The sequence below is a fragment of the Mesoplodon mirus genome, assembly GCF_964341445.2.
Source record: "Mesoplodon mirus genome assembly, chromosome: 1".
Classification (NCBI taxonomy): domain Eukaryota; kingdom Metazoa; phylum Chordata; class Mammalia; order Artiodactyla; family Ziphiidae; genus Mesoplodon; species Mesoplodon mirus.
Window position 1 is genome coordinate 10807747 of NC_138976.1, and position 18645 is coordinate 10826391.

Genomic DNA, 18645 nt, shown 5'->3' on the forward strand with positions numbered 1-18645 from the left:
CAGCAACTCCTCATTTCGTCCTCCCCCCAGTCCCTGGCAACCACCATTCTACTTTCCGCTTCTAAGAGTTTGACAACTTTTGATACGTCATATAAGTGGGATCATGCAGGACTTGTCCTTCTGTGACTGCCTTATTTTGCTTAGCATAATGTCCTCAAGGTTCATCCATGTTGCAGCATATGACAGGATTCCTTCTTTTTTAAGGCTGAGTGATATTCCACTGTATGTATATAGCACGTTTTTTGTTTTTTGTTTTTGCTTTGTGTTTTTAATTTTTATTGGAGTATAGTTGACTTTATGATGTTGTGTTAGTTTCTGCTGTACAGCAAGGTGAATCAGTTATACATATACATATATCCACTCTTTTTTAGATTCTTTCCCCATATAGGTCATTACAGAATATTGAGTAGAGTTCCCAGTGCTGTAGAGTAGGTCCTTTTTAGTTATCTATTTTATATATAGTAGTATCTATATCTCAATCCTAATCTCCCAGTTTATCCCCCCCCCATTCCCCTGGTAACCATAAGTTTGTTTTCTACATCTGTGACTTTATTTCTATTTTGTAAATAAGTTCATTTGTACCATTTTTTAAGATTCTACATATAAGTGATATCATATGATATTTTCTTTCACTTACTTCACTCAGTGTGACAATCCCTAGGTCCATCCATGTTGCTGCAAATGGCATTATTTCATTCCTTTTTTATGGCTGAGTAATATTCCATGAGTAGTATGTACCACACCTTCTTTATCCATTCCTGTGTTGATGGACATTTAGGTTGCTTCCATTTCCTGGCTGTTGTAAATAGAATATAGCACATTTTGTTTATCTATTCATCCATTGATGGACATTTAGGTTGTTTCTACCTCTTGGCTAAAGTGAACATGGCCTTGGCTGCAGTGAACATGAGAGTGCAGATATCTCTTCAAGATCCTGATTTCAACTCTTTTGGATAAATACCGAGTGGGATTACTGCGTCATATGATAATTCTGTTTTTAAGTTTTTGAGAAACCTCCATATTGTTTTCCATAGTCGCCACACCATTTTGTTGATATATTCTCACCCAAGTGCACAGGGTTCCAGTTTTCCTCATCCTCTCCAGCACTTCTTATTTTCTGGAGTTTTTTTTCTGCTTGCTTGCTTGCTTGCTTGCTTGTGTGATACTGGCTATCCTAATAGGCATGAGGTGATTTCTCATTATGGCTTTGATTTCCATTTCCCTGATGATTAGTGACGTTGATCATCTTTTCATATGCCTGTTGGGTATTTGTATGTCTTCTTTGGAGAAATGTCTATTCAGGTATTTGCTACTTTTTTAAAATATTTATTTATTTATTTTTGGCTGTGTTGGGTTTTTGTTGCTGCACGTGGGCTTTCTCTCGTTGCGGCGAGCGGGGCCTACTCTTCATTGTGGTGCGCAGGCTCCTCATTGCGGTGGCTTCTCTTGTAGCAGAGCACGGGCTCTAAGCGGGCGGACTTCAGTAGTTGTGGCATGTGGGCTCCGTAGTTGTGGCTTGCAGACTCTAGAGCGCAGTCTCAGTAGTTGTGGCACATGGGCTTAGTTGCTCCGCAGCATGTGGGATCTTCCTGGACCAGGGCTCGAACCTGTGTCCCCTGCATTGGCAGGCAGATTCTTAACCACTGCGCCACCAGGGAAGTCCCTAGTATTTGCTTTTTTAATCAGGCTGATTAATTAGTTAATTGACTATTGAGTTGTAGGAATTCCTTATATATTTTGAATATTAACCCTTTATCAGGTATATAGTTTGCAAAAATTTTCTGGAAGTCACCTGTTCGCTTTGTCAATTGTTTCCTTTGCTTTGCAGAAGTCTTTTAGTTTGATGTAATCCTATGTTTCTATTTTTGCTTTGATGTCATATTCAAGAAGTCATTGACAAATTAGGGGTATGGGATTAACAGATACAAAGTACTATATATAAAATAGATAAGCAACAGGATAATATTGTATAGCACAGGGAATTATACCCATTATCTTGTAATAACCTGTAATGGAATAGAATCTGTAAAAATACTGAATCACTATGCTATACACCTGAAACTAACACAATATTGTAAATCAACTATGCTTCAATTAAAAAAAGAAAAAAATCATTGCCAAGGCCAATGTCAAGAAGCTTTTTCTCTATGTTTTCTTTTAGGAGTTGTACTGTTTTGGGTCTTATGTTTAAGTCTTTAATCCACTGAGTTGCTTTTTGCATATGGCATAAGGTAAAACTCTAATTTTATGCTTTTGCATATGGATATCTGATTTTCCCAACACCACTTGTTGAAAATACTTCCCTTTTCCCATTGTGTAGTCTTGGCATCTTTGTCAAAGACCTTTTGACCATATGTCTGGGTTTATTTGGGGGGCTCTGTATGTCTGTCCTTGTGCCAGTACGTTACTGTTTTGATTACTTTAGCTTTGTAATATGTTTTGAAATCAGGAAGTGCAAGGCCTCTAGTTTTGTTGTTCTTTCTCAGGATTGTTTTGGCTATTTGGAGTTCTTTGTAGTTTCATATGAATTTTAGGATTGGTTTTTTCAGCAAAAAAAATGCCATTGGAATTTTGATAAGGATTACATTGAATCTATAGAACACTTTGGATAGTATGGACTTGTATGGACTTTTTAACAATATTAAGTCTTTTAATCTATGAACACAGGATGTCTTTCCATTTATGTATGTCTTTAATTTCTTTCAGAAGTGTACAAGCCTTTCACCTCCTTAGTTAAGTTTTTTCCTAAGTATTCTTTTTTTTAATTCTTTTTTATACTATTGTAAATGAGATTGTTTTCTTAATTTTCTCTTCAGATAATTCATTATTAGTATATAAAAATGCAACTGATTTTCTATGTTGACTTTGTATCCTGCAGCTTTGCTGAATTCTTATATTAGTTCTAATAGTTTTTTGGTGACATCTTTAAGTTATCTACATATAAGATCATATGTCTTCTGTGAACAGAGATAGTTTTACTTCTTCCTTTTTGATTTAGATGCCTTTTGTTTCTTTTTCTTGCCTATTGCTCTGGCGAGGACTTCTAGTACTATCTTGAATAGGTGTGGTAAGAGTGGGCATCCTTGTCTTGATCCTGATCTTAGAGGAAAAGCTTTCCGTTTTTCACCACTGAGTATGATGTTAGCTATGGGCTTTTAATATATGGCCTTATTTGTGTTTATTCTTTTTATATTTAGATATAATAAAAAGTTTATCCATTGGGAAGAATTCTTAAGCATTTCCTCAATGAAAAACCTTCCTCACTATTACCTAATGTTTTTTGAGTACCCTCTGTGGCTCTCTCACCATGCCAAGGGATCCTCAGTCATTTACATCTCCAGACTCTATGTTCTCTCCAGAATTGAGGAGGCTGATGCTCAGAAAAACCTATTTCATCTGTCATTGCTTTTGGGGTTTTGATACTGGGCATATAATTTTCCTTTTAGTGTTTCACTGTTTCCAGGTGGTGTGTTAGGAAGAGAGAGCTGTTATCTCCAAGTTCTTAACTGTGTTTAGTTGTAATTAAAAATAAGAAGTGATAGAATTTCCATTTATTGAGCACCTGTTGTGCACCTGCACTTAATAACTTTATCTTAGATTAACTTCCCAAGTCTATCTGACTCAAACCTGTATGCTTCTTTGCTCCAGCACCCAGTGAGGGAATCATGAGCTATGAGGGAAGTGGTATTATCTCCATTTTACCAATGAGGGAGCTAAGGCTCAGAGAACTTGAGTGACTTGCCCAACAGTAAGTACCCAGCTAGGAAATGACAGATGAGATTTACACCCAGATTCAAGCACTCCCAACAAGTTCCGTCCCCTGTTCAATGCATTAATGATTGCTTAGTGTCCCATGAGACCCTCAGGGAGAGACAAGTACAGTCCAACTTTGACTTCCAGCTGGAATAAGCTTGATTTTACCATAACTGGCCCTTTTTACCAAGCTCAAGTACTTTCATGACCTCGACATTCTGGTTTTGCTCTCACCACCATCACTGAGGCTGCACATTCAGGGCCTCAGTAGATGGCTTGTAATTTGATGGCACCATTTGTCTTCATGTGTCTTATAAAATGTAAACAATGATTTCAATGTTCTAAGGACCTCTAAGAGAAAATATTTGGGGTTTCTTTTGCTACATGTGACTGAATAAAAAAAGACAAACCCTCTAATTCAATATGCAACCCAAACTATTTAAAACCAATCACTCAACTTGAGCACCAGTTAAACATTTCTTGTTTTCCCTCAAAGTCCTCTGTGTTGGCTAACTTCCAGTTCTAAGTGCCTATTTATATCTATGATTGGAGCAGCTCAAGGTTCCCTCACAGGCAAAGAAGTATGTAGGTTTGTGTCAGACAGACTTGGGAGAAAATGTCCTCCCAGGCTTTCCATAGGAACAAGAAACAAAAATTCATCTGGCTCTTTTTCCTTAGCACTCACTCTCATTCTGTGTGCTGACTTTAGCCAGCTTGGCCTCAACTCTGGATTAAACACTTTAGAGAAGAAGTGTGTGTCCACTCCCTGTATGGCATAGTAGCTAGGGCACTGGACTGAATACTTGGCTACTTTGGCCTCTTCCTCAAACTCCTGCTCAGACATGAGCAAGTCAATTTGCTTGTCTGAGCTACAGTTTCTTCTTTTATTCAGTAGGCTTAGAAATGTCTTTCTTACTAAGAAATCTCATGTGAAGGTATATAGTCAGTACTTAGTAAGTGAACATTTATTCATTTATCCAACATGCATTTATTTGAGTACTGCTTTTTTCTAGATCCTGTCATAGCCTAAGTTCTTACTTAAGGATATTTTTATGGTACATTACCATAAGTGCTATAAAAATAACAGTGATAATCAAGATATCATTGTCAGCCTTCCATAATAGTTGTTATGTGCTAGGCCCTTTCCTAAACATGTGATAATATATTAACTAATTTAATCCTCAAACCAGTCCTATGTGATAGATACTATTATTCTCTCCACTCTACAGGTTAAGGAACTTAGGTTTAAATAGTTGTATGACTTTCCCAAGATTGTACAACTAGAAAGTGGCAGAACCTGGATTAGAACAAAGGTGATTTGACTGTAAACTTCAAACTCTTAACCGTTATGCTATTCTGCCTCTCTCAGAATACACAGAATTATGAGTGGATAGAAGAAGGACCTAAAATTCTGTCTGCGCTTAGTAATAGAAGGATTCAAAAAGAAGGTGACATTTGAATTGGGTCTTAAATGGCAAGTAGGAGTTTGTTATTGAAGAGTGGTGTTTCAGCGGCAGGAAAGAATAGACTAAGGACAAAGAGGAGTGTTGAGGAACCTAGAGGCTTTGTGGCTGGGAGGAGGGTAAATGGACAAAAGGAATGCCATGGTGAGCCATAGTGCTGGCAGGCAGGCAACCAAGCTGTCCTAAGATTAGTGAGAGAGAGACCTGGAGTATGTGGGTGGAGGGGAGGGAATTTGACTTTCTCTCTAGAGAGTTCTAAGAATCCCCATGAAGTTTAAGTAAGTTCTCAGTCCTAAAGAAGGAACACCCAGTCTAACATATATCAATTCCTTGTCAAAGATATCAGAGGAAGAGATCGAAAGGATTATGTCTGGGCAGGAATTTGAGGAAGAGGCCAGTCACTGGAGCAACCATGGTGACAGCGACCACAGTTCCCCTGGGAACAGGGCTTCAGAGAGCAACCAGCCCTCACCAGGCTCCACATTGTCCTCCAGGTGAGCTTCAGGGCAAACCCAACATCATCTAGAGATCACCCAAAGAATGGACCCACAAGCAACCTCTGAGCTGGGCTGGGTATTCCTGCCAGTCTGTCTCAGCCATTGTACTCTTGCTTCCTCAGTCTTCTGGGGTTGGGGTGACGATGATGCAAAGCAGCATTTTACAGCCCATTTTTTAGCTAAAGACCTTGAAAATGTCAGCAGTCTCTTCTGCAGATTGATAAAGTGCTATAGCCACTATCCGTGCCCATACATTCTTCACCTAACACAATAACATTTTAATTGTAGCTCTTTTCTCTCACTTACTTTATCATTTTAAAAAAAACCACATTGACAATATCGAATTAAGTTATCATTTCTCTGCCTCAGCAAGAGTGAAGATTTTCACTTATAAATTTTAGGAAACAGTGAAAACTTTTCAAGTTAGATTTGCTGGTGTCATGAAATACCAGTTTGAAGACTCTTGGTTCTAGAATGATATCTTAAGTTAGTTGTTAGGTGTGAAATATAGCCATCAGCTACCAAGGAAGATTTTCTTTCTCCAGAAATCTTTATTTTAGGACAGGGGTTGAGAAACATTTTTTATAAAGGCCAGATAGTAAATATTTTAGGCTTTGCAGTCCACACAGTCTAGGTCTCAACTACTCAGTTCTGCCATTGTAGTGCGAAAGCAGCCAGAGACAATACGTAAATGAATGAGTGTGGCTGTGTTCTAATAAAACTTCATTTACCAAAACAGGCCATGGGCCATAGTTTGCCAGCCCCTGTTACCAGAGGGGTCATCTAGGTAAAACTAGTTGACTGTTAGATTTCTCCAAGAAAGGTGGGGAAGATAAGAATATTCCTTTCTCTTGATATTTCATTATAACTTTTATTCATTCGTTTGTTCCTTAGTTTGTTCCTTCCTTTGAATGTTTAGGGAGTTGTTGCCACATGCCAGGTTCTTTGCTAGGTGCTGGATTTGTTTTGTGGCCTGGCAAGGCACTTAGCCTGTTTCTGACTTAGTTGTCCTAGCAGTATAAAATATAAACACTCACCTTTGTCATCATAGTCTATGAATATTCTATGAAACTTTCCAAATGTGGCACCTGTACAGAGAGGTCATTTAACCAGTGTTTTTCAGTACAGCTCTGCCAAGTTCTGGGTGTCCAAAGGTGAGCCACACATATGCACATTTGCACAGAGACCCCATCTAGTAGGGGAGACATGCGTGTAACCATTGATTATGTCCTTAGCTTAATGAAGACAGAGTGCATGGCCAGAGAACACCTGAGCCACCTCCTAGCTCACTTCCTTTGAGTAGGCAGTAGAGCTGCGATGTTTCTGCTTGACATGAGACTTTTCTCTCCAGTAGGTCTGTGGAACTAAATGGATTCATGGCATTCAGGGATCAATACATGGGGATGTCTGTGCCTCCACACTATCAATATATACCGCACCTTTTTAGCTATTCTGCCCACTCTCCACTTCTGCCCCCACAAGCTCGCAGCCTGGATCCCCAGTCATATAGTCTGATTCATCAGCTGGTGTCAGCCGAGGACCTGGAGCCATTGGGCACGCCCATGTTGATTGAAGATGGGTGAGTGAGCCTTGGTCTATTTAGCCCTGTAGCTTCAAAGTGGTCCCTACCCCACACTCATCTTCATCCCTGGCTGCTGTACCCCAGGCTTTGGAATGAGTTTGGGGATAATGAGCAATGACTCGAGCATCAGAGGACAAATCTTTGCTTATCGTTGAAGTTAGTGGTCCCTCATTTTTCTCTTGAGCATCTTTTCTCATAGAGTGGGGGCTATTTATCAATCCCTATGGAGTTGGGATTAAAGGGCTTTTGTTTCTGGTTGGGCCGAGGTACGCCAGACTCTGGAATGGGTCCGAGTGCTTCTGTGCCAGAGATGAGCTATAATTCTGGGAATAATCATACATTAAGTTTAGGCTTCTTAACAGGGCACTCAAGGCACTAACTGGTTGTGGCCTGTCTGTATCCCTAGTCAACATACTCATCAGTAGCCTAGTGCCGTGTGCTCTGTGTGCAGGCCTGAGTGGGTGGAAGGAATACTCTTTCAATCCTGTCAGCTCTGCCTGAGTAGATAATAGTTCAGCCCACCCATTGCTGTACTGTTACTCATTTAGCCTGGAGCATAGGCTGTTTGAGTGTTATTAAGCTTAGACCGCCCCCTCTGCTCCAAAAGGTATCCTGAGATTTCTTAAGCTAGTTTCCAGTTTCAGAAGAGGAAATTCAGATGTCTGCCTACAAGAAGGCCACCACCAAAACCTTTATAAATCTCATGTGGGGGTGTGGGGAAGAGTCATGACAGGGGCCTTGAGGGAAAGAAAACTGGGACCCTGTCTCCTCCAGCCCAGAGATGAGAAATTTCCTGCTCCTTCCATCCCGCGGTAGCTTAGTTTCCTGAACTCGCACCACCAGGGGGTGCAATGAGAGCAAGAAAAGCTTCTGAACCTGTTCTTTTCTCTTTCAGCCATCTCGCCCCGAGGCTCATTTTTGTGCCAATCCCTGTATTGAGTAGGCACCAGATTCACCCTAATGGAGCTCTCATTTCCAAAACTGGTGCAAAAGTGACTGGGAATTTTCTTCTAACACATGGAGCGTTAAAAGTCATACTCCCTGATAATTGCACAAATTTCTAAGCCTCCTTTCCCCTTTGCAACCTTTTCTTATCAAATCTGCTCCTCCGGCCCTGAGCTTAATGCTGGCCCCAGTCCTGTCCCTTTATCATGAAACTGAATTGAATGGAGCTGGAGATCCTTGGTCAAGGGCAAGGAGCCCACTGCCAGAGACCCTTTGTGCCCTTAGGAGTACTCTCTCCCTTTGCCCCCATTCCCACCATTCTGGCCACTAGAAGTAACTTTCTCCTGTTCCTACCCACCCCCAGATATGCTGTGACTCAAGCAGAGCTATTTGCCCTGCTTTGCCGCCTGGCTGACGAGCTGCTTTTTAGGCAGATTGCCTGGATCAAGAAACTGCCTTTCTTCTGCGAGCTCTCAATCAAGGATTACACGTGCCTCCTGAGCTCTACGTGGCAGGAATTAATCCTGCTGTCCTCCCTCACTGTTTACAGCAAGCAGATCTTCGGGGAGCTGGCTGATGTCACTGCCAAGTACTCACCCTCTGATGAAGAACTACATAGGTGAGAGCTGCTGGCTGGGGAGAAAGTCTCAGGCAACCAAACCATTGTCATCTCTGCAAGGCAGGGCTGCCTGACACTCCAAAGGATGGGCATTAAAGCCACACGTGGCTGGACTTGAATCTTCACTCTGCTGCTGACTAGCTTTGTAACTTTGGTCAAGTCTCTGATCCTCAGGTTCTGAATTTATAAAGTGGGGTAATGACAGTACCTCCCCAACAAGGTAGTTGTGAGGAATAAATGATAATGTGCAGCAAAGCGTAGCAAGTATTAAGCTGTTATTTTGGTCACATCTGGACTACTGAGATAAGAGGATGTATCTGGAAAGAACATTTCCTACAAGGTGAGGGGCTCTGAGCTATAGTTTGCAATCCGAGAAAAAGACTCAGGAGTTATTGTGGTACCTACTGTGTGCCAAGCACTGGGCTTGGTATTTTGCATTATTATCTTTCTTTGTCACAGTCTCCAGCACTGTAGGTGTTGTTATGCCCATTTTATAGATGAGAAAACTGAAGTTCAGAGGGGCCTACCCTTGAGGGTTTTGGATTTGAACCCAGAGCCTGGATTTGAACCTGTGCCTGCCCAACTGAAAGTCTAGGCTCTTTCACTGTATCTCAGATGCAGTGAGAAAGTCCTTTCAATAGTTCACCTTTATTAGACAGTTTAAAATAATGGAAGTCATGGGATTCCAGAGCACCAAGAGAGAAGGAAGAAAAGGTTCCTCCATCGAAGAAACCTGGAGAAGGTAGAGTACCAGCCCCCAAACTTCTCTACACAGGACTGAGGTGCATCTCCCTCTGCCACTTAATCACCATGGCGTAAAGATAAGTTGAGACTTAGGCTGGGAGCGAAGCTCTAACACCTTCAAGGGCCCTTTGCACAGCTGAGGGAGGGAGGAGTCTGGATACTTTCTCCCCCTGGTTTTCTAATATTTCCTTATTAATGATGCTTACAGGCTTGATGGTAATCTATAAATGACAGAGTTTTTAACCCAGATGACATTTTGTCCTTAAACAGAGCTATCTGATTTTGCAGATAACCTAACCCCTTGTCTTGAGCCTCTAATTCATTGTTTCCATCAAATTCCTGTCTCCTGCTCTGTATCTCTGGGCTGACTGAGTGTTTGGATAGTAGTCAGCCTGCTCTAATATTGTCAGGGTTTGCAGAGCTGGCCCAGTGAGCCCGGCCTCCCTATTTGCCTGGAATCCACCAGTGCAGCCTGAGGCTGCCTACAAAGTAAGCCTGTGGGCTCCCCTCTCTATAGAATGGTGAGTTCCCCCATGCCCTCTGCAGGTAGGCAAGGATCACTGACCATGCAGGGTTCTCCGTGGCTTTAAGCTTCATGAAAGACACCCCATCCCACTGTTTCCAATCCCTTGAGCCCCAAGAGCAAGGCAGGGACCAGTAGCAGCTGAACTAGTGAGGGAATTTTTATTTTCTAGGAAGGGTCCTTACCAAGGAGAACTAGAGCTGCACTATCAAGTATAGTAGCTGCTAGCCTCAGGTGGCTATTTAAGTTACTTAAAATTAAAAATTTAGTTCCTCATTTACAGTAGCCACATTTCAAGTGCTCAGGAGCCACATGTGGCTAGTGGCTACTGTATTGGACAGTTGCAGATATATATATATATATATTTCCATCGTCACAGAAAGTTGTATTGAACAGTGCTAACTCTGGAGCACATGTTGCAGCTGAGCTTGCAAGTGGGTTCTGAGGATAAGAAGTAGATTCGTTGTTAGGACGCTCACTCCACTGTGGAATCCTTCAATGGAAAAATACAAGTTAAACTTCAGCATGTTAGTTCAACATGCCCATTTATTGAGCACCTGTTGTGTGTGCCTGGAGGAGGGGTGTTGGGATAACAGATAATACAGACATGGTTTCTGAGATGAGAGCCCATATTCTTGGTTTAGGGGATTGAGGGGCAAATAGAAGCAGATAGAATCTACAGTTCAGGGTGATATTAGTGGGGATTGAGGGGCATATGAGGGACTGTGGAAGCATAGACTAAGGAGTGAGTACCTCTACTTGCATAATCAGGGAATGGTTGCCAAAGAGGAAAAGACATTTGAGCTGCATCTTGAAGTGGCATTTTTCTAGGTAGATTATAGAGAATAAAAGGCAGGCAGGAGAATAACACAGAGTCCTAGAAGTTAGAGATTCTGGGTGGTTGGTTTGTGCAGATAACCAAAAAGCAATCCTGTGGATTAGGGTATAGAGAGAATATATCTGAGAGGCAGAGAAATGAGGGGAGAAATGACAGGAGAGAAAGGTACAGGAAAGACGAGTCATGAAGGTGCTCAAATGCTAATCTAAAAAACTTGGATTTTATTGTGTGAATAGTATTAAGTCGTGGGACGTTTTTATGTAGAGCAATTACATGTCAGGTTGCATTTTGGAAAGATCCCCGTGGCTATAAAGTTCAGGATGGATTGCATAGACAAGGCTAGAAGACAGTGGCTGTGTAGGAAGCTGTTCCATAGCCCAGGTAAAAATAAACAAGTCCTGGACAAGGCAGCAGTGACCATGGGAATAGAGAGGGCAGCACAGAGTTAAGAGATGACAGGGAGGTAAAGTCAGTGGGACCTCAGTGAGTGGAAAAGTTGGGGATACTGCCAGGCAGGTGGGCACCAGTTCTCTTAGCCAAGATAATGGAGCCTGGGAAGAACAGGTTGAGAGATGAGCCGCTCTGAGTTTGACTTGGGGTCTCTTGAGTCTGAGATGCACGTGGAACTGCTCAGGAGGCCAGAGGAAAATGGAAGTACGAGAACCTTTGGAATCAGGTTCATCACTGTAAGGCAGTCCCCAGACTGTGGAGAGCGTGGAGTCTGTAATAGGCCACAGCTCTTCCCTACCTTGCCTACTCTGGCGTTACTCCCACTCCCACAAAACGCCTTTACTTTTTCACAACTGTTGAGTGCAAGTGAGTTCCTGCTGTCATGAAAGACTTTTCTCAGATGATACATGACCACCTCCTTTTCTCTTCTCAAATATTGAATCAAATTTATGGTGCCCATTTTCCTTAATCAGGCTGTTATCAGACAGTAAGCTGGGTGAATTTGATTTAAAGCAGATTGTAGCACCAGCCGGTGACTGCTCCTGGCCCTAATCAAGACTCCTTCACTCTTAGGAGAAGATGCCTTGCACTAGATGGGCTTTAATGGGCACTTCTATCTCGTGAACACTAGCTCCATCTCTGCCAGATCTCTGGAAAGTTGCCTCACAGCTTCCCTGCTAAAAGGCCCTAGCGGTAAGGTTCAGGAAACAGTCTTTTCTTTTTGCTGTGATAACACGAGTGATGCTGCTGCTGCTGCTAATAATGATAATAGCTAACAATTATAGACTGTTTATGGTGCCAAATTCCATCTTAAGTGCTTTGCAAACATTTGTTTAGTCCTCACCACTTCCCTAAGAGACTGTACTAATATTAGCCCTGTTCCACACATGAGGAAGGAGCATGAGGTTCAGAGAGATGAAAACTCAAGGCTCTAAGGCTAAAAGAGATGGAGTTGAGATTATCATCTAGATCTGTTGTGCTCTAAAGCCCAGATTCTTTACCATTACTAAATTTTTCAGCCTTCTCAAAAGTTTGACTTTCTGGAATGTGTCCTGGAGCTGCAGTCTTACTTTTCACCTTGGAGTCTGTATGTGGGTGCTGAGATGGCAGTTCCTCTAAGGATGTGGCTGATGACTGCTTCTGGGAGTAGGTGCATTTAGATGAGTGAAAAAGAGACAACTGGGCCTTTCAGCCCCCTTAATGGGACATAACTTACACAGTGTCAGCTTCAATTGCTGACTGAATGGTCCAGTGGTTTGGGGGATCCTGGCAGGAATGTTTTCCTTGTCCTAACATGCTTGTGTAATGGTAACCTAGAAGAAGAATGGGTGTGTTTGTCCAACTTTCAGGCTTTGAATGTTGATAATTTGTAGACAGGGAATACAGGGGCGTTAGAACTGTGCAGTGGGCAGATGTGGAGGAGGCACGGCTGCAGGAGAAAGCAGGCCCATGGAACAGAGAACAATTTGTTTTATCAAGGGGCGGGATGCGGGGTGTGGAGGAAATCTTTGCAGTCAGGCTCTGGAGACTGAGTGGGGGCTGCTGGGCTGGCTGCCAGAGGTCCATGCTGGTTGCCTATCCTAGGAAGCTTGGGAAAGAGGGTATGTGCTCTCCCCAAGAGAGAGGGCAGATCTGGGTCATATACTCAGGCCAGGCATGTGGGAGTTCCTTTGTGTCCCTCAGGTCAAGACTCAACTGGGAATAGGTTTAGCATTGCTGTCTAGGGGTCTGGCTGGTAGCCACACACCTGCAGGTTCTGCAGAGCCAGAGTGAGCACTTGCGGCAAGAGGTTACTGATGAGGGGAGAGAGTGTTATCTTTACTTGCTATACTGCTCGGCCACCAGACAGACGCTGACACTGCTGCATCCTCCTTTTTTATGCCCGACCCCATCCCATCTCTTCCCCACCCCTCCAAACAGATACTGATGGGCATTTTCAGTAAAGACCTTTTCCCTCTCAAGAACAGAAGTAGCTGACAAAGTACTGTGATGAGGAGTGATCTTCAGTCACAGGCACACTGCTTCCTGCAGGTCTCAGCGTCATGGAGGCAGCGGAGGGGCAGTTCTATGCACTGCAGCGAGTCCAACACCCACTCTGGGTTGGGCCCTGAGCTGAGTTGCTCTGGGAACACAGACCTCCTGAGGTATCCCCTGTGGTAGCATGTGGTAGCCTTTCCCTGTTGCCAGTTAAGAACAAGACAGGGAATGGACAGTGTGGTGCCGAGAAAGCAACAGACTTGGAATGAGAAAACTTGGGTTTGAACCTTGTCCCCACCACCACTAATTTGTTTTATTCACTTAGAACTTTGGAGAAGGCATCTCTTCTGCTTCCTCTTCCCTAACATGAAGGTGGTATTACTTTTCTCACAGATTATCAGGAGGGCAAAATGTAAGAATGCAATAAGGGCGCAGTAAATAATCTCTCTGAGCCTTTGTTTCCACAAGTGAACAAAGAGAATTATAATATCCTTTTTTGAGGATTTATTGGAAGTATCCAATGAAATGATGTATGTAAAATATTTAACAAAGGGCCTGGCAAGTAGCAAACACTCAACAAATGGTAGAATAATAGATATGGTTATTACAGTGGTTATTAAATATAAGTGTGTCTATCAGCCAATCTGAGAATGTATTAATAAAGTTGTAAAAGCCATTGGGCCATGGTAGTTCAAATTAGCAAACTGGGACCCAGGGGGTCAGGGCTCCGGACTGCAGGTAGCTGCTGCTGTGGCTCCCCCTGGTGCTTGAGAAGTGCAGGTGCCTCTGGCCCCAACAGGAGCCAGGCTTTCCCCACGGAAGAGAAAATGTCCTGCCTGGCGAGGAACCCAAGCCCTTGCGAAGCCTTCAGAGTCAACACAGAAAGCAGTAGGACCCAGACAGCAGTAGTACATTCCCAGGAGTTCTGGACCCTACCCAGATAGGGGCTTCTTGCCTAGCATGGGGCTGTAGTACCCCGATCTGAACAAGTCACCAGGAAGCAACTCTGAGGCTAAGCGTCTCTCTGTGACTCAGCTGCGTCAGAGGCCTGTCTGGAACACCTAGAAGAGTGGATGCTGGGCCTGACCCCAGCTTTTATAAACTATTTCCCCACTAAGCCTTTGCCTCCTTGGTTTGGGAGTATCTCCATTTCTGGTATAAGATATTCCCCACTATGACCCAGAGTATTAGTCCCCCAGCCTGGCTCATTTGCCTAAAACTTGGTGTTTCCCCAAGGAATTAACTCCTAATCCAAAGAAAGCAGCATGGGGGCTTCCCTGGTGGCACAGTGGTTAAGAATCCACCTGCCATTGCAGGGGACATGGGTTCGAGCCCTGGTCCGGGAAGATCCCACATGCCGCGGAGCAACTAAGCCCGTGTGCCACAACTACTGAGCCTGCACTCTAGAGCCCACGAGCCACAACTACTGAGCCCGTGTGCCACAACTACTGAAGACCACGCTCCTAGAGCCTGGGCTCCGCAACAAGAGAAGCCACCGCAATGAGAAGTCTGCGCACTGCAACTAGAGAAAGCCCACGTGCAGCAACGAAGACCCAAGGCAGCCAAAAATAAAATTTAAAAAAAAAAAAAAACACTCCTGAAAGAAAAAACATTAAAAAAAAAAAAGCAGCATGGTCAGCATTGAGTCTTCTCTGCTAATGGATGCCACCTCAGATATTGAGAAAATCAAGGCCTTAGGGAGTTAGCCCAGGTTCAAGGTTGTAGCTCTGCTACCAACTAGCTGTGTGCTTGCAGACCAGTCCCTTCTATTCTTTGAACTTCAGTTTCTCATCTGTACAATGGTGATTATAATCTCACCTAGCACATAGGGCTGAGAAAACTAAATGAGATAATGCACATAAAGTGCCCAGCACAGAGACTGGCATGACATGGAGGCTCAATTTATGTTTCCCTCCCTCCCTCTCTAGCTGAAGTCAGGGATACCAGTAAAAATGTTCACTGTGCGTAACCTCAGCCATGCTGGAAACAGTGAACTTAAATACAGTCAGCAGCTCTTTCTTCATTGTGGCAGGAGCTCACAGAGTCACCATGGTAGCTGCCATTGTTACTACAGGCTGCATCGCAACAACTGCAGTGTCTTAACGATGTCGTCCTTCTCTACATTTACATCCCAAACCTCCGTGACCCTTGTTACCCCAAGCAGGCAAGCATTATTTTACAGAGGAGGTCCTCAAAGCTTAGAGGGGTCAAAGGACTTTCCCAAGGTCTCATAGCTTGTATGTGATGGAGCTGGATTTGAACTTAGATTAGATTGACCCCAGCTGACCTTGGGAACAGCAGCTCGTATGAGCTGCCTTGGCCTCTAGACAAACCATGGATTCACCTGTCTTTCACAGATGTGTCTGGATTCCATTTCCCCCAAGCTCAACCTCTTTCCTATCTTAGCTGCCTTAAGGAGCTGTAGGTGACTTCTGTCTCCCTTCCATTACCTCCACTGGTAATCAGAGCCCATTATTAACACTGGTATCTGTTCCCCAGATTTAGTGATGAAGGGATGGAGGTGATTGAGCGGCTCATCTACCTGTATCACAAGTTCCATCAGCTAAAAGTGAGCAATGAGGAGTATGCTTGCATGAAAGCAATTAACTTCCTAAATCAAGGTGAGTAAGTGGGGGTGGGAAGAAAAGACTTTTTTGTCAGTGAATATTTGCCCTTTTGCCTTCATGTTTCACCCCTACCCCCAGGACTGTCACACAGAATCTGTCACACCACGTGGGCACCGATCTTGGAAGTCCTGTGCTGCCCTCATCATCATTCTGCCCCACTATAGCGCAGAGCATGGTTTGGATTTTTTTCTTCAAACCTAAATGCCACAGCCTCTATAACTCATAGAGGAAGGAAGAGGATTTGCTTTGTTTAGTCAGTTTTAATGCACTTAAACACAGACATCAAGGACAGTACATGCGTCATTTAAAATATGCACCAAGTTTACCAGTGACTGAAGAAGAGCAGAGTGACTGATGAAACTACTGGAGATAAGGGATCTGTGACAGGCTGACGGGCCCCTTCAGGGCAGAGCGGGGGTGCACAAAACTCACACACCCATATCAAGCATGGCTTTAATTCGAAGAGTGGTGGGTGTGATTTACATGGAGTATTACCTGCAGAGCGGCGCTTGGTAGCTGCTGGTAAGCAGAGTATGCAAGGAGGATTTGTGTTCCCTTCCTTCCAGAGTAGCGTGTGAGCACTCTACTCTCAGAGTGGGGCTGGGCTGTCTTGCTGCCTACGACACTGAAAATGCTGTGTTCCTGTATTCAGTTTCCTAGTCCAGAGACTCTTGATCCCCTCCTCTTTGCCCACCCCTCCCTCAGTACTGACCTCTTCCTCTTGCTTCTGCACCTTTCATGCATTTATCTGGTGTTCTGTATGCCTCCCTTAGGCCAGGCCCTGTGTTGAGCATTAAAGACATTGAAATAAATTAGGTCCCAGGTTCCTGGCCTCAAGAAGTATACAATCTGATGGCACTTGTTACATTGCTTGAGCCTCAAATGGGGGGAGATCAGTAACAACTAGTTGGAGGACCAGAAATCTGAGAGCTGGGCCTCAAAGCCTGGGTAAGATTTGTGTATAGAATATTTATATTCTGTATATGAAAAAGGGGGATTGTGTGTGTTTATATGTATATGAACACACTATATAATATATATATACATATATGAGACAGAGAGACGTCTACAGGCGTACCTTGGAGATATTGCAGGTTTGGTTCCAGACCAGCACAATAAAGTGAATATTGCAATAGAGCGAGTCACATGAAATTTTTGGTTTCCCAGTGCCTGTGAAAGTTATGTTTATACTATACTGTGATCTGTTAAATGTGCAGTAGCATTATGTCTTAAAAAACAGAGTACATACCTCAAAAAATATATTGCTATAAAATGCTAACCATCATTGAGCCTTCAGCGAGTTGTAATCTTTTTGCTGGTGGAGGGTCTTGCCTCAGTGTTGTTTTTGTTTGTTTGTTTGTTTGTTTGAATTTATTTTTTAAATTTATTTTTGGCTGCATTGGGTCTTCGTTGCTGCATGCGGGCTTTCTTAGTTGCGGCGAGCGGGGGCTACTGTTCGTTGAGATGCGCAGGTTTCTCATTGCGGTGGCTTCTGTTGTTGCGGAGCACGGGCTCTAGGCACTTGGGCTTCAGTAGTTGTGGCGCACGGGCTCAGTTGCTCTGCCGCTTGTGGGATCTTCCCGGACCAGGGCTCGAACCCGTGTCCCCTGCATTGGCAGGTGGATTCTCAACCACTGCGCCACCAGGGAAGCCCTTGCCTCAGTGTTGATGCTGCTGACTGATCAGGGTGGTGGTTGCTGAAGGTTGGGGTGGCTGTGGCAATTTCTTAAAATAAGACCACAGTGACATTTGCCACATCAATTGACTTTTTCTTTGATGAACGAACTTTCTGTAACGTGCAATGCTGTTTGAACTTTACCCACAGTAGAACTTCTTCCAAATTTAGAGTCAATTCTCTCAAACCCTGCTGCTGCTTTATCAACTAAGTTTATGTAATATTCTAAATCCTTTGTTGTTATTTCAGCGGTCTTCACACAGCTTCTTCAGCAGGAGTAGATTCCATCTCAAGGGACCACTTTCTTTGCTCATCCATAAGAAGCAACTCCTCATCTGTTAAAGTTTTATCATGAGATTGCATGAATTCAGTCACATTTTCAGGCTTCATTTCGCATTCTGTCTAGTTCTCTTGTTGTTTCCACCACATCTGCAGTACTTCCACCACTGAAGTCTTGAACCCCTCAAAGTCATCCATGAGGGTTGGAATCACCTTCTTCCAAAATCCTGTTAATGTTGATATTTTGACCTCTTCCAGTGAATCATGAATGGCATCTAGAATGGTGAATCCTTTCCAGAAGGTTTTCAATTTACTTTGCCCAGATCCTTCAGAGGAATCACTGTCTATGGGCAGCTATAGCCTTAGGAAGTGTATTTCTTAAATAGTAAGACTTGAATGTTGAAATTACTCCTTGATCCATGGGCTGCAGAATGGATGTTGTGTTAGCAGGCATGAAAACAAAATTAATCTCGTTGTACATCTCCATCAGAGCTCTTGGGTGACCAGGTGCTTTGTCAGTGAGCAGTAATATTTTGAAAGGAATCTTTTTTTCTGAGCAGTAGGTCTGCACAGTGGGCTTGAAATATTTAGTAAACCGGGTTGTGAACAGAAGTGCTGTCATCCAGGCTTTGTTGTTCCATTTATAGAACACAAGCAGAGTAGATTTAGCGTA

The 18645-nt window shown here is 43.3% G+C and overlaps 1 protein-coding gene across 3 annotated transcripts in view; it reads left to right on the forward strand.

The window, feature by feature from the left end:
- The window catches only part of NR6A1 (nuclear receptor subfamily 6 group A member 1), a 208241-nt gene that overhangs the window by 180616 nt on the left and 8980 nt on the right, over positions 1-18645 (forward strand). For 2 of the 3 annotated variants that reach the window (XM_082617754.1, XM_082617756.1), the window contains exons 5-8: positions 5556-5710; positions 7065-7292; positions 8605-8859; positions 15891-16012. In XM_082617754.1, the coding sequence (XP_082473880.1) occupies positions 5556-5710; positions 7065-7292; positions 8605-8859; positions 15891-16012 (760 nt within the window). The remainder of the gene's footprint in view (positions 1-5555; positions 5711-7064; positions 7293-8604; positions 8860-15890; positions 16013-18645) is intronic. The other variant, XM_082617755.1, reaches the window with a different exon arrangement.